Here is a 24,170-nt window from a genome sequence, read left to right as displayed (position 1 = left end):
CAAAGAGGGAGGCCCTTGGCTAACCTCTGCCTGGCTGTACATTCGTAGAGGGGTGTGTATGCTTCTTTGCTGCTGGGATCAATAGACCACGAGGCCATGTCACATGACCCTGAAACACCTGGCCTATGATGTAATAGAAGGGATTTTCTACAAGATGTGTGGAAAGAGAGAATGACAGATTGTACAAGGGTCTCAGATTATGTCAAATGTGGTTGATATTCTCTTTGACCTCACAGAGGCTGCCTTGGATAAATCTTTGGTATAGTTGACGTCTAAAGTAGCTGTCACACCCTGATCTGTTTCACCTGTCTTTGTGATTGTCTCCATTATCCCCTGTATATTTATACCAGTGTTCTGAAAGATAGAGGGCTGCCTTTAATGGTAGCAGCGCTAGATCAGGCGAAAGCCTTTGATCGCGTGAATAGATCTTTTCAGGGTCTTAGGTAGATTAGGATTTGGGGAGAAGTTCATAGGATGGATCCGTACATTATATGTCGGAGCGGGGTGCCGAGTTAGTGTAAATAGTCACTTAGGTGATGTTTTTGACCTCTCGTCTGGGGTCAGGCAGGGATGCCCACTCTCGGCTCTCCTCTTCGTTCTGTACATGGAGCCTCTGGGGGCTGCCATTAAGGCAGACACAGGGGTGGAGGGCTTGTTGATCCCTGGGAGCGGTGGGCTGTGTGTTAAGATGACGCAGTACGCCGACGACACTTCCTTGCTACTATGCAAGGACTCGTGCCTGACAAGGTCCATTGCCATCATTGGGGATTTCACCCGAGCTGCGTGCGCACCCCGAGGTTGAAGTTGCCCGAGTAGGTTTAGACCACAGGCACCTGTACGAGGAGGTCAGGCAGGCAGGGAGTCCTGCACCTGTAGCGGGCATCTCGGAAGTGGTCTGGGAGGGAGTGCAGGCGCGGGGCCTGGACAACAGGCTCAAGGACCTGAATTGGTTGAGCCTCCACAAGTGCTTGCCGGTAAGTTCATCATGTATCGGCATAGTTTGGCGCGATCCCCCACCTGTCCAAGATCTGCTTGTGGCAGGGAGGAGACTGTGCGTCATGCCTTTTGGGACTGTGCCTTTGCCCGAGTAGTATGGGCTAGGGCACGGGTGTCGTTAGGTTTGGTAAGAGGTCATTTTGTTTTGACGTGAGCTAGGTTAGAGAGAGGCGTAGGGAGAGCGAGGGGAACGGATAGGGACAGGTTTCTGCTCTGGCTTCTCATGAGTCTCTTTAAACGGGGGGCTGTGGGAAGCCAGGCAGAATTTAGTTAAGACAGGGAGAGATTGGGGGGGTGGAAGTGATAGTGAGGAGGGTGGAAGGTGATTTGAGGGGGAGGATGAAGAGGGAGGAGAGGAAGTGGGGGCAGCATGCGGCACGGGAGAGGTGGAAGGAGAGTTTAGGGATGGGAGTGTTAGAGTTAGATTTGTAAGGGGATAGATTAGGGACGGGGAGATAGGGAAAGGGTTAGGTATTGGTTAGGTATGACGGGTAGGGACGATGCTCCCCTGAGGTTTGTTTTTGTTTGGTGGTGTATTTTGTTAGTTTAAAATTATATGGACTGAGAATTGAATTTAAAAAAATAAAAATAAAGTATATTTTTCGTGCCCTCCTGGTTTTGACCCTTGCCTGTCCTGCCTGCTGACCTGTACCTTTGCCCCACCTCTGGAGTATTGACCGCTGCCAGCCCTGAGCCTGCCTTCCGTCCGGTACCGTTGCTCCACCTCTGGTTATCTGCCTGCCTTGACATGTCTATTGCCTGCCCCTGTTGGCTTATTAAACCATCCCAGTCACGGACCAGGATGTCTTTCTCCCAGGCAGACTAAATAACTTTTTTGCCCGCTTTGAGGACAATACAGTGCCACTGACACGGCCTGCAACGAAAACATGCGGACTCTCCTTCACTGCAGCCGAGGTGAGTAAAACATTTAAACGTGTTAACCCTCGCAAGGCTGCAGGCCCAGACGGCATCCCCAGCCGCGCCCTCAGAGCATGCGCAGACCAGCTGGCCGGTGTGTTTACGGACATATTCAATCAATCCCTATACCAGTCTGCTGTTCCCACATGCTTCAAGAGGGCCACCATTGTTCCTGTTCCCAAGAAAGCTAAGGTAACTGAGCTAAACGACTACCACCCCGTAGCACTCACTTCCGTCATCATGAAGTGCTTTGAGAGACTAGTCAAGGACCATATCACCTCCACCCTACCTGACACCCTAGACCCACTCCAATTTTCTTACCGCCCAAATAGGTCCACAGACGATGCAATCTCAACCACACTGCACACTGCCCTAACCCATCTGGACAAGAGGAATACCTATGTGAGAATGCTGTTTATCGACTACAGCTCGGCATTCAACACCATAGTACCCTCCAAGCTCGTCATCAAGCTCGAGACCCTGGGTCTCGACCCCGCCCTGTGCAACTGGGTACTGGACTTCCTGACGGGCCGCCCCCAGGTGGTGAGGGTAGGCAACAACATCTCCACCCCACTGATCCTCAACACTGGGGCCCCACAAGGGTGCGTTCTGAGCCCTCTCCTGTACTCCCTGTTCACCCACGACTGCGTGGCCACGCACGCCTCCAACTCAATCATCAAGTTTGCGGATGACACAACAGTGGTAGGCTTGATTACCAACAACGACGAGACGGCCTACAGGGAGGAGGTGAGGGCCCTCGGAGTGTGGTTTCAGGAAAATAACCTCACACTCAACATCAACAAAACTAAGGAGATGATTTTGGACTTCAGGAAACAGCAGAGGGAACACCCCCCTATCCACATCGATGGAACAGTAGTGGAGAGGGTAGTAAGTTTTAAGTTCCTCGGCATATACATCACAGACAAACTGAATTGGTCCACTCACACAGACAGCATCGTGAAGAAGGTGCAGCAGCGCTTCTTCAACCTCAGGAGGCTGAAGAAATTTGTCTTGTCACCAAAAGCACTCGCAAACTTCTACAGATGCACAATCGAGAGCATCCTGTCGGGCTGTATCATCGCCTGGTACGGCAACTGCTCCGCCCACAACCGTAAGGCTCTCCAGAGGGTAGGTAGGGTGGAGGTGATATGGTCCTTGACTAGTCTCTCAAAGCACTTCCTGATGACGGAAGTGAGTGCTACTGGGCGGTAGTTGTTTTCGCTCAGTTACCTTAACTTTCTTGGGAACAGAAACAATGGTGGCCCTCTTGAAGCATGTGGGAACAGCACACTGGGATAAGGATTGATTGAATATGTCCGTAAACACGCCAGCCAGCTGGTCTGCGCATGCTCTGAGGACGCGGCTGGGGATGCCGTCTGGGCCTGCAGCCTTGCCAGGGTTAACATACTTTGTCTCTATACTGATGCTTAGCTTGTTTGATTGCCTTGCAGAGGGAATAGCTACACGGTTTGTATTCGGTTTCCGGTCACCTTGCCCTGGTTAAAAGCAGTAGTTCACACTTTCAGTTTCGCACGAATGCTGCCATCAATCCACGGTTTCTGGTTAGAGAATGTTTTAATCGTTGCTGTGGGTATAACATCGCCAATGCACTTTCTAATGAACTCACTCACCGAATCAGCATATTCGTCAATGTTGTTTTTGGACGCAATGCTGAACATATCCCAATACACGTAATCGAAGCTTTCTTGAAGCGTAAATAGTGACCTTTAACGCCTCATGGCCCTGAACTTTTCACCCAGCTTCCTCCCACTCTGTTACAAGGTCTTGTAGAACCAGGTAACTTGATTTACTCTACAGCTGTGATACAAGATATCATGTTGGTTCTGATATGAGACAACATGTTGATTTCTACAATATTTATAAACGGTAGAAGTTATAATGCTTATCTGCCTGTCAGCTTACAAGATACAGGATAACTGATCCCCTAATTATGGTCAAATTAATACATTTATCATCATGGTTTCCTATGTCGTCTCTAGGCCTCAGCAGTTTCAACATCAGCTAAACACAACCAGAGCCCCTTCAGATGTAGGCCTACTGCAATATGCCTCAGTGCTGAGTAAAGTCACTCAAGTCAATATCTCATTGGATACAAATACACTTCTCTGTACAGTTTAGCAATTTAATCATTTCAATTCAAACAGGTGCTCTTGTCTGTAAAGAGTACAAATACCCTGCTTACAGTAGGTGCCTGAGTTTACGCAGTACTGAACACTTCACTACTTCCCTCTAGTGGTCCCCTAGCAAACGAGCAGGAAGTAGACTGCTTGTGGCCACTACTATGAAACTTCTGTGTTATCACTCCTATAGACATCTTCACATGCACCCAGGTGGGCCAACAGTGTATTACTGTTTGGTGAAAGCAGAACATTAAACTCCACTGACTTTTCAGACTGCTTTCATAAACATTGTGTGTGTGTGATTGCGATCAAAAAGCTATGTAAGATATACAGTAGTGCGTCCAGCTTCAAATGGCTTCCACTGGGATACATATAGGCTAAGATTAAAATACAACATATCACATTTAGGGTATCGGAACTATGGAACATTGGAACATGGTGTTCCTTTTCGATTGGACGCATGAGGGTTAAGATCCAAGCTAATTGGAGAGCGGCTAGGTGTTGACATGACGTCTTGTGCCAGAGTGATTGGCTGGCTGAACTGTGGTATGTCCTAAATAGTACTCTATTCCCTATGTAATGCACCACTTTTGACCTCTGGTCAAATGTAGTGCACTATATATAGGCTATATTGGAGTGCTGTTTACCCCTCTCAGGTAGCATGATGCCAAGTCCTGTTCTCGCTCCTTACCCCCCAGTCAGCCGGTAGGGTTGTTTTGATGTTTGACAGCCTGGTCACTGTGGAAACTGGGCTTGGATTTGTAAGACTGTCCTGGGCTGCTGAATCTATGACATCATCTCTTGGTTATTCACACCCAGTGTTGACTCCCAAGGACAGAAGGAGAAACAGGAAGAAGACGTGACCCTGTGGAAGGACAGCAGACACCCCACCTCACTCAGGGTCACGTTTATGTTTGTGACCACACCCATTCTGCAGTGCCATGAACCAATCAACTATTTTTATTTGACCAGGCAAGTCAGTTAAGAACAAATTCTTATTTTCAATGACGGCCTAGGAACAGTGGGTTAACTGCCTGTTCAGGGGCAGAACGACAGATTTGTACCATGTCAGCTCGGGGGGGTTGAACTTGCAACCTTCCGGTTACTAGTCCAGGGGCGGCAGGCTGGCTACCCTGCCGCCCCACATACCGGTGATACTAGCATGCTGTCATGTCCATGAATGGTGATTGGTAAATGTGTTTTCTCCTGCTGTTAAAAAGTATTTGCCCACTCATGTAATGTTGAACACATATCAGAATTTTAACAGCATCATAGGCCCATTCCAGAAGTTAGCCTTAGCAAAGACCTAGGATTAGCTTAACCTCTACACATTTTTTTATATATATATATTTTTTATATTTCAAGGGGTCTTAAAATAAAAAATAAAATAGCAAAATGATCCATTGAAAGACCATCTTAAAACAATTCCATATAGCTTAGTAACCCCCCCCCCCTCCAGTTTAGACAGGGCTCCACTCCTTGATCACACCGACAGCTGTCCTTGCATTTTGGTACAGCAGAAGTACATTCATTTCCAATGGAATGCTGTGTTTGCCTTGCAGCATTGCGTTGTAGAGGTAGTTGCAGTGCGTTCTGTGTGCTGCATTTGTTGGATTTATCCATGCATTAAACTGTATGTGTAGACGGCTTGACAGAAATGGTAGCAGAAGGTGAATATTGAAATGTTGTGGCACACATATCTAGATGATGCTGCGTACTCTTTTTTACGCTGTCGGTGTGATCGAGGCGTTAGACTGTTAAGTGCCAGAAATAAGGGGTCAAATATATGTCAACAAAAATAACAAATGTTTCCTGATCTTTCTTATATCTCTCAGAAATAGGACAGACACTTCAGAACAAAAGTCCTTTAGATTTTTTGGGGGGGACTATGTGTTGTTCCATGTCGTGAATCTGTTATTCAATGCTTTTGTGGGCTAATAGCAGTAAGGCCAAATAAAATGTTTCATCAAATAATGTGTATATATATTTTTTATACTTCAAGGGGTCTTAAAATTCAAAACCACATAGCAAAATGATCATTGATATGACCTTCTTAAAACAATTCCATATAGCTTAGTAGAACATAGACAGGGTTTAGACTCTTACGGGTTAAACAAAACTTGGTTGAAACATGAGTCTTTCATTAATGATAGGCCTAATTGATAAGTTATATCATTGAGAGGGCTTCCCAATACTCACAGGGCTGTTGTTTAGCCTAATATATTAATCTCCTACAGCTACATGCATTCCACATGTGTTGATAGCCTATTCTGTCTTAATCCCAATAATCAATCGATAAAAAAAAAATCTGCGATCCCATCCACCCCTCTATTTATTATAAGCACACACTGAGATAACGGTAAAGCAGGTAAAGTAGGTAGGGCAGGTAAAGCAGGTAAAGCAGGTAGGGCAGGTAAAGCAGGTAGGGCAGGTAAAGCAGGTAGGGCAGGTAAAGCAGGTAGGGCAGGTAAGGCAGGTAAAGCAGGTAGGACAGGTAAAGCAGGTAGGACAGGTAAAGCAGGTAGGGCAGGTAAAGCAGGTAGATCAGGTAAAGCAGGTAAAGCAGGTAGGGCAGGTAGGGCAGGTAAAGCAGGTAGGGCAGGTAAAGCAGGTAAAGCAGGTAAAGCAGGTAAAGCAGGTAAAGCAGGTAGGGCAGGTAAAGCAGGTAGGGCAGGTAAAGCAGGTAAAGCAGGTAGGGCAGGTAAAGCAGGTAAAGCAGGTAGGGCAGGTAAAGCAGGTAGGGCAGGTAAAGCAAGTAGGGCAGGTAAAGCAGGTAGGGCAGGTAAAGCAGGTAGGGCAGGTAAAGCAGGTAAAGCAGGTAGGGCAGATAAAGCAGGTAGGGCAGGTCAAGCAGGTAAAGCAGGTAGGGCAGGTAAAGCAGGTAGGGCAGGTAAAGCAGGTAAAGCAGGTAGGTCAAGTAAAGCAGGTAGGGCAGGTAAAGCAGGTAAAACAGGTAGGGCAGGTAAAGCAGGTAGGGCAGGTAGGGCAGGTAAAGCAGGTAAAACAGGTAGGGCAGGTAAAGCAGGTAGGGCAGGTAAAGCAGGTAGGGCAGGTAAAGCAGGTCAAGCAGGTAGGGCAGGTAAAGCAGGTAGGGCAGGTAAAGCAGGTAGCTCAGGTAAAGCAGGTAGGTCAGGTAAAGCAGGTAGGTCAGGTAAAGCAGCTAAAGCAGGTAGGGCAGGTAAAGCAGGTAGGGCAGGTAAAGCAGGTAGGGCAGGTAAAGCAGGTAGGGCAGGTAAAGAAGGTAAAGCAGGTAGGGCAGGTAAAGCAGGTAGGGCAGGTAAAACAGGTAGGGCAGGTAAAGCAGGTAAAGCAGGTAGGGCAGGTAAAGCAGGTAGGGCAGGTAAAGCAGGTAGGGCAGGTAAAGCACTTAAAGCAGATAAGGTAGGTAAAGCAGGTAGGGCAGGTAAAGCAGGTAGGTCAGGTAAACCAGGTAGGGCAGGTAAAGCATGTAAAGCAGGTAGGGCAGGTAAAGCAGGTAGGGCAGGTAAAGCAGGTAGGGCAGGTAAAGCAGGTAGAGCAGGTAAAGCAGGTAGGGCAGGTAAAGCAGGTAAAGCAGGTCAAGCAGGTAAAGCAGGTAGGGCAGGTAAAGCAGGTAGGAAAGATAAAGCAGGTAAAGCAGGTAGGGCAGGTAAAGCAGGTAGGGCAGGTAGGGCAGGTAAAGCAGGTAGGGCAGGTAAAGCAGGTAGGGCAGGTAAAGCAGGTAGGGCAGGTATAGCAGGTAGGGCAGGTAAAGCAGGTAGGGCAGGTAAAGCAGGTCAATCAGGTAAAGCAGGTAGGGCAGGTAAAGCAGGTAGGGCAGGTAAAGCAGGTAAAGCAGGTAAAGCAGGTAGGGCAGGTAAAGCAGGTAGGGCAGGTAGGGCAGGTAAAGCAGGTAGGGCAGGTAAAGCAGGTAGGGCAGGTAAAGCAGGTCAATCAGGTAAAGCAGGTAGGGCAGGTACATACTGTTATGTCAACCATTTCCAGTGGCTTCTCCTCGTGGTCTAGTGGCCCACCTGCTCAAGACTACCAAGAGCAGACTGCACTAGAAATTACACACCACCTGAGGGAGCCAACAGCCTATTGCATAACCAGACAATCCTAATAGTAGGCCTAGTCTATGCGATAAATTATAGACTCCCCGGATGAGATCAATTATAGGCATATTAGGCTATAATAAATTACATTATCATTGTTTTCCCTTACCTCAGTGGTTACTGTTGGCAATTAACATTGCATATTCCCTAGGTTTTTCAAAGGTTGAATCTAGAAAATATGACTATTGCATTCTCTGTATTATGAAACAGTCTACGATTAACACCTCTCGCTCGCCAACCTTTAAAACAGAATAATATCAAATCAATACATAAAGCACATGAGGGAACACAAGCATACATAGATTACAAACAAATCTCGCTCGCCAACCTCCTTTCCAGCGGCTCTCCTCGAGCGCGTCATGCACTCATTTGCATACGGTGCGATTTGAAATACAATGTAAACAGATCTTGAACTGAGCAGCTCATCGAAACAGGTCGAGCAGTCCTTGCTGGCTATTCGTATCCTTGGTGGTGTAGGCTGACTGGCATTATTTCAGCTGATGGGCATGGCCCTGCATTCTGATGGAAACGTGGGAGATTCGAAATGACTATTCGTCACATTGCTCCCGCGGAGAACCAACCTGTGGTTAACACACAGAAATGTAGCCAATTTCCTCGGCTTTGACTGTCGCGCAGACACGTCATTCAGAGACTAGTCCGCGACCCGCCCAGCACCATTTGATTGAAGAGAGGAATGAAGAGTGCGGAGTTATGATAACAGTTTAACTGGACCTCAGCCGCAGGCTAACATTTTATCACACTGAGTGAGTGATACAGTATACATTCTTTGGTTGCCCAGCCGTTGAGCATTCAGTGCGATATCACATCTGGGCTACCGGAAATACAATGCTCAACCACCGCTGTAGATTGACATTGCTGCTATCCAGGTGTTGGACCAAAGAAGAGGGACGTTGTTGATGTGACATTACATCTAAGCTGTGTGCAGTTTTTTGTGGTCCCATACACAGACACAGAGTAAGAAGATGCTGAGCCGTTTCATGAGTGGCAGCATCAGGAATCTGGAACGAGAATACAACTGTACCGTGAGGCTGCTGGATGACTCGGAGTACACCTGCACGATCCAGGTCAGTTCCTGTTTAGCAAGCGTTGGTTGCCCCACTGTGGGTCATGTCTCTTTCGCCTGAGTATCTGCTACCTGTGCGCATCACATGACAGCTTGATGAAAATAGAGAAAACCGTAATCTGCATTGCGTATTAAATGTGTAAAGATCTAATGTATCTCATCGGGTATTTGATGTCATTCTGCTGGCTGAATTTTGGAAGCATAGCTTCAATTCACTGCAACTGTCCTGAATCGTTCATCTTACAATATTGATCATCTATGGATCATCTATTGATCTATGACACTTTTCATATGTTCTATGTTTGTCTTGGCCTAGGGAGAGAGGGAGAGAGAGAGGGAGAGAGAGAGAGAGAGAGAGAGAGAGAGAGAGAGAGAGAGAGAGAGAGAGAGAGAGAGAGAGAGAGAGAGAGAGAGAGAGAGAGAGAGAGAGAGAGAGAGAGAGAGAGAGAGAGAGAGAGAGAGAGAGAGAGAGAGAGAGAGAGAGAGAGAGAGAGAGAGAGAGAGAGAGAGAGAGAGAGAGAGAGAGAGAGAGAGAGAGAGAGAGAGAGAGAGAGAGAGAGAGAGACAGACAGACAGACAGACAGACAGACAGACAGACAGACAGACAGACAGACAGACAGACAGACAGACAGACAGACAGACAGACAGACAGACAGACAGACAGACAGACAGACAGACAGACAGACAGACAGACAGACAGACAGACAGACAGACAGACAGACAGACAGACAGACAGACAGACAGGTGCATTGGAAGAGAACATGTGAGAGAGTGTATGGGAGAAAGAGAGCTTCAGCTCTTTATATACTGCATTTGGGAATTATTAGTCTGTGTACCTCAAGGCTTTAGGGCTGCACTGCTCACAGCCGTACTCAGTTTATAATGTGCTCTCTGGTTCTATTCTGAATGCATCTCTGGATCTTCTGCTCTCTATTGTTACAGGGTGGTTTGGAACAGGACATATTCAAGCCCTTTATGATACTGATTACAGTTGAATGACCAAAGTGCCATCTAGTGGCCTCATGGGTGGAATGTTATTCATATTTGTCATCATTTCATTCATCAACATTGTTTTAAAAAATCTGAAAATCCTGTTTTATATGTAAAACAGTTTTGTTATAGTTCTGCCTTCTGTGATGTATACAATGTGTAAAATTTGGATGCAAACTCAAAATAATGGTACAGGTATCTTCTTTTTTGTAAGCCTGTGTGTGTTTCATTACATTTGTTTTACATTACGAAACACTCTGTGTGCCCCTGATTTAACCCACTGCAGTAATTAAATAAACATTTTAAAAAAGGAGGGAACTCAAGATTTTGAGATGCACTGACTTTGTGGCAAGATGAGCATTTTAACTTCCTGAAGGAAACTGGAATCACTCCTAGCCAAGTCTTGAGGTGTACTGTATCTTCCCCAAAGCTCTTCTAGTCTTAATGGCAGATTGGTATTCCTTACTTCTACCCTCTTCAATTCACCTGGAATTCATACAAGTTTAAAACAGAAACAAGTACATTTATTAATGACTTTAGACAGGAGCTTGAATTAAATATGTCTCTGTCTTTCAAAGAACGTTATTGATCCAGAAGAGCAGAGAAGTCCTCTCCTCCTCATCAGTATGGGTGACTGAGGCACTGGCACAGAGTTGGTGGTTGTGTCTCAAATGGCACCCTATGTAGTGCACTATATTGGACCAGGGTTCATAGGAGTCTGGTCAAAAGTAGGGTGCCATTTGGGACATCCACAGTCTACAGGTCTCAGTCAAGATGCTGCATTCTGTGGTGCACTAATGAAATCACCACCGTTCCCTGGAAGTCTAATGCAGGACTTGGATGGAGTTGTGATTTTGTCTTGTAAATGCATGATTGAAATAGACTTCTGCTGCTTTCATCTAAGTGGGCGTTGTTAAGTTATGTTGTTTACTGCCTGGCGTGTTGCCTGGTAATGTTGGGGTTTGTTCAACTTTTACTGCAGTGGGCTAAATCAGGCTCACACAGAGTGATTCTAGGTAAGTCTTAAACACATCTACTTTGAAACAAAAGTATACACTTCACACACATGGTTATGGGCTTAAAAAAACAAGACACCTGTACCATGTCAGATATAGAGTTGAAATGTATTACATTTTGAGTTTGCTACCCAATATTACACTTTATATACATTACAAAATTCATTCAGATAGAAAAGCCTATTGTAGTTGTCAAGTTGGCTTCTCTTCTTCTCATGCCTATACCATACAGTTTGATCATAAGTATGTCCCTATTGTCAAAATACAAGCAGACCGTTGAAATTTAACAGAGATTATCTACAATTATCGAAGCATTTTCTTCTTTATTATACAACACTCGTCTTTGATCATATCAGCACATTTAGTTGTTGAGTCCCACTTTAAATGAAGTAGGACTTTAAGGTTTTTAATAGCATACATAAAGGCTTTGTAAGCAATGCAAAAATGTTTCACAAATAATCTATAAGCATATATCATGCTTTATAAAGGTTGACAGTGACATTCCCATTCCCACTGTAAGCTCAATTGCCAAATGTGGCACAACGCACTATGTATGTTTATCCACCATTTATAGAGTATGACATACACTTATAGATTCTTTGTGAAGCATTTATGTTTTGCTTATGAAGTATACTATATAAAGCCTTTATAAATTGTACTTTGGTTAAAGTTGGAGTGTCATATGTGCATTTGTTACTGTACATGAACATGTTATTAGCAAAAGGACTTCTTAAAACTGCATGTGGGTTAATCCCCAATCATTCCCAGTCAAAATAATCTCTCCTAGATGCAATACCAAATAAATCCTGAAACTGAGATTCCACCAAGAGTGAACACTACAGGAGAGAGAGAGGGTTCCAAGTGAGATCATTTCACCCCATGATAATCCTGAGACTGTGATTCCACCTAGAGTGAACATTACAGGAGAGAGAGAGGGTTCCAAGTGAGATCATTTCACCCCATGATAATCCTGAGACTGGGATTCCACCTAGAGTGAACATTACAGGAGAGAGAGAGGGTTCCAAGTGAGATCATTTCACCCCATGATAATCCTGAGACTGGGATTCCACCTAGAGTGAACATTACAGGAGAGAGAGAGGGTTCCAAGTGAGATCATTTCACCCCATGATAATCCTGAGACTGTGATTCCACCTAGAGTGAACACTACAGGAGAGAGAGAGGGTTCCAAGTGAGATCATTTCACCCCATGATAATCCTGAGACTGTGATTCCACCTAGAGTGAACACTACAGGAGAGAGAGAGTGTTCCAAGTGAGATCATTTCACCCCATGATAATCCTGAGACTGTGATGTGATTCCACCTAGAGTGAACACTACAGGAGAGAGAGAGGGTTCCAAGTGAGATCATTTCACCCCATGATAATCCTGAGACTGGGATTCCACCTAGAGTGAACACTACAGGAGAGAGAGAGGGTTCCAAGTGAGATCATTTCACCCCATGATAATCCTGAGACTGTGATGTGATTCCACCTAGAGTGAACACTACAGGAGAGAGAGAGGGTTCCAAGTGGGATCATTTCACCCCATGATAATCCTGAGACTGGGATGTGATTCCACCTAGAGTGAACACTACAGGAGAGAGAGAGGGTTCCAAGTGAGATCATTTCACCCCATGATAATCCTGAGACTGGGATTCCACCTAGAGTGAACACTACAGGAGAGAGAGAGGGTTCCAAGTGAGATCATTTCACCCCATGATAATCCTGAGACTGGGATTCCACCTAGAGTGAACACTACAGGAGAGAGAGAGGGTTCCAAGTGAGATCATTTCACCCCATGATAATCCTGAGACTGTGATGTGATTCCACCTAGAGTGAACATTACAGGAGAGAGAGAGGGTTCTAAGTGAGATCATTTCACCCCATGATAATCCTGAGACTGTGATTCCACCCAGAGTGAACACTACAGGAGAGAGAGAGGGTTCCAAGTGAGATCATTTCACCCCATGATAATCCTGAGACTGTGATTCCACCTAGAGTGAACATTACAGGAGAGAGAGAGGGTTCCAAGTGAGATCATTTCACCCCATGATAATCCTGAGACTGTGATTCCACCTAGAGTGAACATTACAGGAGAGAGAGAGGGTTCCAAGTGAGATCATTTCACCCCATGATAATCCTGAGACTGGGATTCCACCTAGAGTGAACACTACAGGAGAGAGAGAGGGTTCCAAGTGAGATCATTTCACCCCATGATAATCCTGAGACTGTGATTCCACCTAGAGTGAACACTACAGGAGAGAGAGAGTGTTCCAAGTGAGATCATTTCACCCCATGATAATCCTGAGACTGTGATGTGATTCCACCTAGAGTGAACACTACAGGAGAGAGAGAGGGTTCCAAGTGAGATCATTTCACCCCATGATAATCCTGAGACTGGGATTCCACCTAGAGTGAACACTACAGGAGAGAGAGAGGGTTCCAAGTGAGATCATTTCACCCCATGATAATCCTGAGACTGTGATGTGATTCCACCTAGAGTGAACACTACAGGAGACAAGTGGGATCATTTCACCCCATGATAATCCTGAGACTGGGATGTGATTCCACCTAGAGTGAACACTACAGGAGAGAGAGAGGGTTCCAAGTGAGATCATTTCACCCCATGATAATCCTGAGACTGGGATTCCACCTAGAGTGAACACTACAGGAGAGAGAGAGGGTTCCAAGTGAGATCATTTCACCCCATGATAATCCTGAGACTGGGATTCCACCTAGAGTGAACACTACAGGAGAGAGAGAGGGTTCCAAGTGAGATCATTTCACCCCATGATAATCCTGAGACTGTGATGTGATTCCACCTAGAGTGAACATTACAGGAGAGAGAGAGGGTTCTAAGTGAGATCATTTCACCCCATGATAATCCTGAGACTGTGATTCCACCCAGAGTGAACACTACAGGAGAGAGAGAGGGTTCCAAGTGAGATCATTTCACCCCATGATAATCCTGAGACTGTGATTCCACCTAGAGTGAACATTACAGGAGAGAGAGAGGGTTCCAAGTGAGATCATTTCACCCCATGATAATCCTGAGACTGTGATTCCACCTAGAGTGAACATTACAGAAGAGAGAGAGGGTTCCAAGTGAGATCATTTCACCCCATGATAATCCTGAGACTGGGATTCCACTGAGACTGGAGAGAGAGAGGGTTCCAAGTGAGATCATTTCACCCCATGATAATCCTGAGACTGGGATTCCACCTAGAGTGAACACTACAGGAGAGAGAGAGGGTTCCAAGTGAGATCATTTCACCCCATGATAATCCTGAGACTGGGATTCCACCTAGAGTGAACACTACAGGAGAGAGAGAGGGTTCCAAGTGAGATCATTTCACCCCATGATAATCCTGAGACTGGGATTCCACCTAGAGTGAACACTACAGGAGAGAGAGAGGGTTCCAAGTGAGATCATTTCACCCCATGATAATCCTGAGACTGGGATTGCTGTTCCCCTATTTATATGTATTTCTAACTGCTGGCTCAGGCTTAATAGAACCTAGAATAGCAGGAAGATGTGATTTAGACAGCCACAGCTCTGCTTATCAGTCCCTCTAGCTACAGGTCTACTCTACACCACCAGGCCTGAGTTCAAATAGTATTTGTTTTCTTTCAAATACTTCAGCTGTGTTTAGTTGAATAGGCCTGCTGCAGTAGAACTAATGGAATCATACAGTAAAGGCAAACAGACTCAAGCAAACGCTCACAAAGACTATTTGAACCAGTCCTGACGCCACAGAGCTGAATCTACACAACGCATGTCACTTTGATTCGAAGGCACCCTGCAACAACATGGTTAATCCATAATGTAGAGGAATAGTGAGATAAATCCTCCAAGGCTTTGGTGCTCTCTCAGATTAGGATGATTTGCGGTCATGACAGTAATAACCATGATTCTAGTGATGTCACTGGATACATCCCAAATGTCACCATATTCCCTATTTAGTGCCCTACTTTTGATCAGGGCTCTATGGGGCTATGGTCAAAAGCAGTGCACTTCATAGGGAATATGGTGCCGTTTAGGATGCAAACACTGACTGCTTCAGCTTGTCCCTTTGATTGCTGCTCTTTCAGCAAAAAAAAAAAAATCTCTGATGCCAAATTTCAGAATTTAAACATTTGCATCCTTGTCACTGACAGCTTGAAATGGTGCTGTTTTTTACTACTACGACGTGGACAGACCGGTAGGATTGTCGAGCTTCTGCCGGCGAGACTACTTACCACCTCTGAACAGAGTGGTGGATGTAATTTGCAAACCAAGTACAAAGCGATTCTACATGTAGAAACGGGTGAAAATGATGGTCATTATGGTCAGTCGCCAACAGTGGGAGGTCACTATATCCCCCCGCTCTGACAGCAAGCGAACGGTGGAGGAGCAGCCCTGTATTGTGCAGACCGACAATTGGTCTGGTGAGTTTTCTCATTTACTTTTACTAACTACTCACCATGACAACTGATAAACCCAACATGCATCTCTCTAATACTTGGTTAAGCTGCATGCATGTGAGCTGCTGTGCCCTAACCCATTCCTGGAGGCAGTTCTGTACAGCTGTTAAGATACGGTATACTCCATAGCAGTTTGGAAGAACAAAACAACTCTGGTTGAGTGCCAACTTCAGGCAGGCGTTGCATGAAACCTTACACCTCCATATTTAGCCAGCAGCACCAGAAGTGGACCTATAACCACACCAGTCCCAGGTGACCTGTAGAGGGTCGGATAAGAAGCACAGAAATATTTTGATATGGTATTTACGTCCATGGTAGAATTGCAGTTACACACTAATAGCCTATGAATGTTTTGTTTCTTTGGGTCGTTAATTAGTTACTAGTTGTTTTGAAGTCATTACCAGACAATACACATTAATACCATGCCATGTCCTATTAAATATCAGGAACATACCAGAGCACACATTACTGGTTCTAGAGTAGAATGCTCAGCCTTACTGGAACATAAGCACAGTTCTGTTGCTTACACACCTTGATAGATAAACACCTTTCTCTGTAGCTTAGTGAATATGAACCTAGTCGCTGTCAGACAGACATTCGAGCCACAGCGTGTCTGCCTGCAGAGCTGTCTCTGACTGTCTGTTTAGGGTTCAAGCGGCTCTACTGTTGCTGTGCCGACCCACGACAATAAATAATACAAATGAGTGCCAGGAGTGAATATGTCATGGAGCGTTTCACCTCTACCTCAGACTGCTATGATAGCAGGCATCACAGCACACATGTTTTTGGGGCTGTTTATACACAAACACACACAGACGCACACACGCAAACACAGATGCACACACCACGATAGCAACAGACATGTTGCTGCTAGTAATGATTTTTCATTTCATTGTGGTGCAGGCAGGAAGCAAAAGTATAATATTTTAGCTCACTTTGCAACTGCTGCATGCTCCCTCTCTCCTCACCCAGTGATGATGTCACTGGGATAGCTCAGGACTCTGCAGCATGATGATGTCACTGGGATAGCTCAGGACTCTGCAGCACGATGATGTCACTGGGATAGCTCAGGACTCTGCAGCATGATGATGTCACTGGGATAGCTCAGGACTCTGCAGCATGATGATGTCACTGGGATAGCTCAGGACTCTGCAGCATGATGATGTCACTGGGATAGCTCAGGACTCTGCAGCATGATGATGTCACTGGGATAGCTCAGGACTCTGCAGCATGATGATGTCACTGGGATAGCTCAGGACTCTGCAGCATGATGATGTCACTGGCATGATGATGTCACTGGGATAGCTCAGGACTCTGCAGCATGATGATGTCACTGGGATAGCTCAGGACTCTGCAGCATGATGATGTCACTGGGATAGCTCAGGACTCTGCAGCATGATGATGTCACTGGGATAGCTCAGGACTCTGCAGCATGATGATGTCACTGGGATAGCTCAGGACTCTGCAGCATGATGATGTCACTGGGATAGCTCAGGACTCTGCAGCATGATGATGTCACTGGGATAGCTCAGGACTCAGGACTCTGCAGCATGATGATGTCACTGGGATAGCTCAGGACTCTGCAGCATGATGATGTCACTGGGATAGCTCAGGACTCTGCAGCATGATGATGTCACTGGGATAGCTCAGGACTCTGGACTCTGCAGCATCTGCATGATGTCACTGGGATAGCTCAGGACTCTGCAGCATAGCTCAGGACTCTGCAGCATGATGATGTCACTGGGATAGCTCAGGACTCTGCAGCACGATGATGTCACTGGGATAGCTCAGGACTCTGCAGCATGATGATGTCACTGGGATAGCTCAGGACTCTGCAGCATGATGATGTCACTGGGATAGCTCAGGACTCTGCAGCATGATGATGTCACTGGGATAGCTCAGGACTCTGCAGATGATGTCACATGAGGACTCTGATGATGTCACTGGGATAGCTCAGGACTCTGCAGCATGATGATGTCACTGGGATAGCTCAGGACTCTGCAGCATGATGATGTCACTGGGATAGCTCAGGACTCTACAGCATGATGATGTCACTGGGATAGCTCAGGACTCTGCAGCATGATGATGTCACTGGGATAGCTCAGGACACTGCTGCAGTGCCTGTAGGATCCACAGTCAGCACAGGAGCAATGAAGATTCCCGCTGGAGTCACTCTCAGTATAGAGTATATTCTCTCAGTGTACATATTCATCCTATATGGAGCAGTATTAGGATGCCCCAATCTGTCCAGAGAAATTAAGAGATACAGATGGATTTATCATTAATTACTTTAAATTAATAACGTCCCTCAAGAAAGATTAGATAAAGAATAATGTAAACAAGATACGTAAAATGTAATATCTTGGCATAGGATAATTAAGCAATAAGGCATGAGGGGGTGTGGTATATGTCCAATATACCACGGCTAAGGACTGTTCTTATGCACAACGCAATGTGGAGTTCTAGGACACAGCCCTTAGCCGTGATATATTGGCCATATATCACAAACCCCCGAGGTGCCTTATTGCTATTATATACTGGTTACCAATTTAATTAGAGCAGTAAAAATACATGTTTTGTCATACCCGTGGTATACGGTCTGATATTTGAAAATTAAAGAGAGCCACACACTCTAGGAGCTCAGATGCAAAAATTAAATTACCAACGTTTCAGCCAAGCTGTCTTCATCAGGGTATAATCACAAACACTGTGGGATGACTCGTTTATGTAGTGTCAAAAGACACAGGTGTCTGTAATCATGGCTAAGAGTGGCCTAATATCATTGGTTAATTATCAAATATTAAAATGGCATACAAAGAACAGCATACAAACAACAAATGGATAGCATACGATCATAAATTCATTTGACCACACAAGCTTATAAACAATTACACTGGCAAAGTCACAATAATCACAAGAATGGCTTCAGATCAAAGTCTACGTTGAGTTAAAGATCTAGGCAGCCTCTCGTTTTAACAATAAATTATCAAGGTCACCTCCTCTCCTAGGGAGGGTGACATGTTCGATGCCAATATAACGCAGAGACGAAATCGAGTGGTCTGCCTCCAAGAAGTGGGCCGCAACTGGGTAAGTAAAGTGCTTTTACGCATTGTGAAGAGCTGCTGGCAAACGCAGTAAAGTGCTTACGAGCCTGCTGCTGTCTTCCACCGCTCAGTCAGACTGCTCTATCAAATCATAGACTTAATTATAATATAATAACACACAGAAATACGAGCCTTAGGTCATTAATATGGTCAAATCTGGAAACTATAATAAAAAATAAAATAAAAACGTTTATTCTTTCAGTGAAATACGGAACCGTTCCGTATTTTATCTAACGGGTGGCATCCATAAGTCTAAATATTGCTGTTACATTGTACAACCTTCAATGTTATGTCATAATTACGTAAAATTCTGGCAAATCATGCGGCCCAAACTGTTGCATATACCCTGACTCTGCGTGCAATGAGCGCAAGAGAAGTGACACAATTTCACCTGGTTAATATTGCCTGCAAACCTGGATTTATTTTAGCTAAATATGCAGGTTTAAAAATATATACTTATGTGTATTGATTTTAAGAAAGGCATTGATGTTTATGGTTAGGTACACATTGGAGCAACAATACGCACCGCATCGATTATATGCAACGCAGGACACGCTAGATAAACTAGTAATATCATCAACCATGTGTAGTTAACTAGTGATTATGATTGATTTTTTATTTATTTTACCTTTATTTAACTAGGCAAGTCAGTTAAGAACAAATTCTTATTTTCAATGACGGCTTAGGAACGGTGGGTTAACTGCCTGTTCAGGTGCAGATTGATTGATTGTTTTTTATAAGATAAGTTTAATGCTAGCTAGCAACTTATATTGGCTTACTGCATTCGCGTAACAGGCAGCCTCCTCGTGGAGTGCAATGAGAGGCAGGTGGTTAGAGCGATGGACTAGTTAACTGTAAGGTTGCGAGATTGAATCCCCCGAGCTGACAAGGTAAAAATCTGTCGTTCTGCCCCTGAACGAGGCAGTTAACCCACCGTTCCTAGGCCGTCATTGAAAATAAGAATGTGTTCTTAACTGACTTGCCTAGTTAAATAAAGATTAAATAAAGGTGTAAAAAATAGAAGATAAGAAAATTGGCCAAATCGGTGTCCAAAAATACAGATTTTCGATTGTTATGAAAACTTGGAATCGGCACTAATTAATCGGCCATTCCGAGTAATCGGTCGACCTCTAACGCACATCACACACACATACAGACCACACACAGGTGGTCGAGTTGTGCCAAGCCAAAAAGTTCACACGTGTACCAAAGCAAACTGAACTGAGCAGTAGTAATGAATCTGGCTGAGGACTGTATGCTGAGTTGAGCGGAGGTCTATCAGTGTAATCAAAACAGTTTAATGATCCAGTATCCCAGCTTTTATGCACCGCCTCGTGTGTATCCTGCTCCCTGCACATTACATTAACCCGTTTTAAATGTTATTGCTGAAAAGTAATTCTCAGCCTTTGTCGTACTGGGAATCAAGCAGGAGATTATGAAGTCTGTTTCGTCTCCTGGATTACAGAACCAATGCATGTCTGTCTGCGAAACTGGGAAACTGAGAAATTAATGTGGCCAAATGTTGTTATGAATTTCTTCTAGATGTCTCTCTCCCTCCTTCAGACATCTATCACTTTCATCTGTCCCTTCTCGTCTTCATTTGGCAATGAGCAATAGCTAGGCAGCTCTTCATTGATTTGTCTGGACAGATCATCTACCTAGACAGATGTAGGATCTTCATTTGAGCCAGTTTGCTACAGCCGGAAAATAATCCTGCAGCAACAGGAAATGTGGATTATTATGTGGATTAGAATGAATTGAGATTTTTTGTAGGGGTTGATACATTTTTCGTTAAGTCTGACATTTTAAGTGGAAATTCCAAACTTTAGATTCCATCTTTAACCTCGAATACACCACAAGTTAGCATTTCCTGCTGTTTCTAAATCAGTTATTTTGTCAGAATTTCCCATAATCCAAAGAGATGATTGCCTGAGTCATAGTTTTTTGTATGAAGGAAGAGAAACCACCGACTATAAACCTACACCATGTGATCAAGGCATTGAAGAGACAGATCAAACCAGACAGAATTCCACAAGTGTTAATCCACCGTGTGTAGCAGTGCACCTCTAGAGAATACATCAGTACAGCCTCTCAAGATGAGTTTATAGCTGGAGGAGAAGATGCTTTCGTTGTGCAGGCTAGCTGCTTGTCTATGCATTGGGGAACCTAAACAAGTTTTCTGAATATGATAGAGGCACCATATTCCCTATATAGTGTATAACTTTTAACCAGAACCCTATGGTAGTGCACTATAAAGGGAATAGGGTGCCATTTGAGGCGCAGACCAGAGCCTGTGAGCGGAGTTGAGCGGTTGGTAATCCCCCTCATTGCTCATGGAGCATCCAGGGCTCATCATCCTTTCCCACAGCTCCGATAAAAAACGCTCTGCACTCATAGGAAAAAAACTGCCGCTCCAAATTCGCATTCATTAAAATCATAATTTAACCAACACCAATCTATTTTTGTAACTATCTGGACCTACCAATTGGTTTTGAAGTATTGAAACCAAACCATACGGATTTAAATTAGATTTATGAAAGGTAAATGTAAGAAGCGCTCATAATTTCAAATAGGCTACATGTCATATTAAATAGCATATAAACACACTAAATAGGTCAGGAGCCAGACAGGGAGCCAGAGAAGGAATGGACATTTATTATTTAGGCTATATTATTTCAATTATTTTAAGGCTATAGCCTACAAAGAAATACATTGTGAAACATTTGCGAGTGCTCAGCATTTAAACAACATTTTGTGGTATTAAATCTGTGTAGTCTATAAATTGTGCATATAGGCTATGACTGACTTAGAATTATATACAAATTAAATGAAATATGACTTATTAGTGCATTTTTAATTCATTTTTAGAATTCATTTTTCAGAAACACGAGTTTGGCCAGTCTGTGCCTTCAGGCTCACACGATGGTGCCTGGAGAGCAGGCCAGCATCACTGAATATCCTCTCCACACTTGCAGAGCCACTGGAGATGCTAAACACCCTTTTGGCCACTGATGCCAGGCTGGGCAAAGATGCAGAGTTGTTTTTAAAAATTATTCTATAGGTAGGCCTGAACGTTTTTAGGCAAAATAACCCAATCTAAACGGAAAGCTCATTGAACGTGAGAATATGCCAGGTCTATTGGGCCAAATTCAATTATGGTCTATTCTATAGATAATAGAACAAAAATGAATGAAACGTTTAAGAGATCAGATTTTTTGTTTATAAATACTTTGCCACAATGGCACACGTAGTTATCTATCCACCTCGTTGCTTTCTTTTAGCATGTGCAATGTAGTAAGTAAAGTACACCATCATGCTTTTCAGATTCCACAATGATTCTTTAGTTATGGACACTAATATGGACACTCTCTTGCTCTTGGTCCTCATCTTTGTAAGTCACCTTGATTCAGTTTCTTTATGAAGATATTTAGCAAACTCCATGACAGTAGCTAAATCAAGGGGCTATAGCAGCACACAAGTACACTATAAATGCATGCTGGGCCGGGCATGCCCTGAGGTCGAAGTGAGCGCTACTGGAGAAAAATTTGAGCATTTGGGAATCTCGCTCCACGCTTCAGTCAAATTGGGCACGCTCCGCTCCAGCTCCGCTCCAGCTCTGCTCCAGCTCCGCTCCAGCTCTGCTCCAGCTCCGCTCCAGCTCTGCTCCAGCTCCGCTCCTCGCTCCAGCTCCGCTCCTCGCTCCAGCTCTGCTCCAGCTCCGCTCCAGCTCCGCTCCAGCTCTGCTCCAGCTCCGCTCCTCGCTCCAGCTCCACTCCTCGCTCCAGCTCTTTTCCAGCTCCGCTCCTCGCTCCAGCTCCGCTCCTCGCTCCAGCTCTGCTCCAGCTCTGCTCCAGCTCCACACCTCGCTCCAGCTCCTCGCTCCAGCTCCGCTCCAGCTCCGCTCCTCGCTCCAGCTCCGCTCCTCGCTCCAGCTCCGCTCCAGCTCTGCTCCTCGCTCCAGCTCTGCTCCAGCTCCGCTCCAGCTCTGCTCCAGCTCCGCTCCAGCTCTGCTCCAGCTCCGCTCCTCGCTCCAGCTCTGCTCCAGCTCCGCTCCAGCTCCGCTCCTCGCTCCAGCTCTGCTCCAGCTCTGCTCCAGCTCTGCTCCAGCTCCGCTCCTCGCTCCAGCTCCGCTCCAGCTCCGCTCCTCGCTCCAGCTCCGCTCCAGCTCCGCTCCTCGCTCCAGCTCTGCTCCAGCTCCGCTCCAGCTCTGCTCCAGCTCCGCTCCTCGCTCCAGCTCCGCTCCTCGCTCCAGCTCTGCTCCTCGCTCCAGCTCTGCTCCAGCTCCGCTCCTCGCTCCAGCTCCGCTCCAGCTCTGCTCCAGCTCCGCTCCAGCTCAGCTCCTCGCGCCAGCTCTGCTCCAGCTCCGCTCCTCGCTCCAGCTCCGCTCCAGCTCCGCTCCAGCTCCGCTCCGGCTCCGCTCCTCGCGCCAGCTCCGCTCCACTCACTACTCTGGTTCAGACATAGAGTATGCTATCCTTCTTCTTTCATAATGAACTTGAAAGGAGTGACAACGCTTATTTAAGAGTGCTGCAGTTCTCCTGCTGTAGAGGACATCATCTTTGAATTGGGAGGGAGGGAGGGGGATTCTGTTCAGACAGATGATTGTGTCAAAAGCAGTGAACTTGAACATTGTTTTGTTGCAGTTCGCTGCAATTCATGGAATCCCATTAAGTCTTCTCTTCCTTTTGATATTCAATCTGCATATTAATGATGTTGTTACTGAGGTGCTCCTACTTGTTATGGTGCGTATTTGTGCGTACTTGTGTTTTTGCAGCACCGTACCTGTATATATGTGTGTGTGTGTGGTTATTTGTGTATCTGTGTTTCTCTGGATGTTTGTGTGTGTGTGTGGTTATTTGTGTATCTGTGTGTTTCTCTGGATGTTTGTGTGTGTGTGTGGTTATTTGTGTATCTGTGTGTTTCTCTGGATGTTTGTGTGTGTGTGTGGTTATTTGTGTATCTGTGTGTTTCTCTGGATGTTTGTGTGTGTGTGACCAAGGGTGTTTGCGTGTGTTCAGTCACTCTGAATGATAATAAATATATAATAATAGATGCCATTTATAAAAAACTTTTATCCAAAGTGACTTAGTCATGCGTGCATACATTTTAAATATGGGTGGTCCTGGGAATCAAGCCCACTACCCTGGCGTTACAAGTGTCATGCTCCACCAACTGAGCTACAAAGGAATGATGTGTTTCGTCCTGTAAAGGAAAGAGAGAGAGGATCAGTATGATTTCTGTGCTGCCCTATAGAGGTGTACGCTCTGCACATTAGCTCTGCACATTACTGACAACACTATTATCTCATCCTCTCAGTGGTCTTGGTGCTATAGGAAGTTGAACACAGCATAAGGAGGGAGAGAGAGAGGAAAGATACAGATTGAGG

General features: G+C 45.2%; 1 protein-coding gene across 1 annotated transcript in view; it reads left to right on the top strand.

Moving 5' to 3' along the window:
• Positions 1-8,560: 8,560 nt before the first annotated feature.
• The window catches only part of LOC124035532 (FERM domain-containing protein 5-like), a 135,539-nt gene continuing 119,929 nt past the window's right edge, over positions 8,561-24,170 (top strand). The window contains exon 1 of the mRNA XM_046348990.1: positions 8,561-9,213. Within this exon, the coding sequence (XP_046204946.1) occupies positions 9,112-9,213 (102 nt within the window). The 5' untranslated portion in view covers positions 8,561-9,111. The remainder of the gene's footprint in view (positions 9,214-24,170) is intronic.

This window comes from Oncorhynchus gorbuscha, linkage group LG05, assembly GCF_021184085.1.
Source record: "Oncorhynchus gorbuscha isolate QuinsamMale2020 ecotype Even-year linkage group LG05, OgorEven_v1.0, whole genome shotgun sequence".
Taxonomy (NCBI): Eukaryota; Metazoa; Chordata; class Actinopteri; order Salmoniformes; family Salmonidae; genus Oncorhynchus; species Oncorhynchus gorbuscha.
Note: the sequence above shows the minus strand (reverse complement) of the source record. Positions and strands in the feature narration are given on the sequence as shown.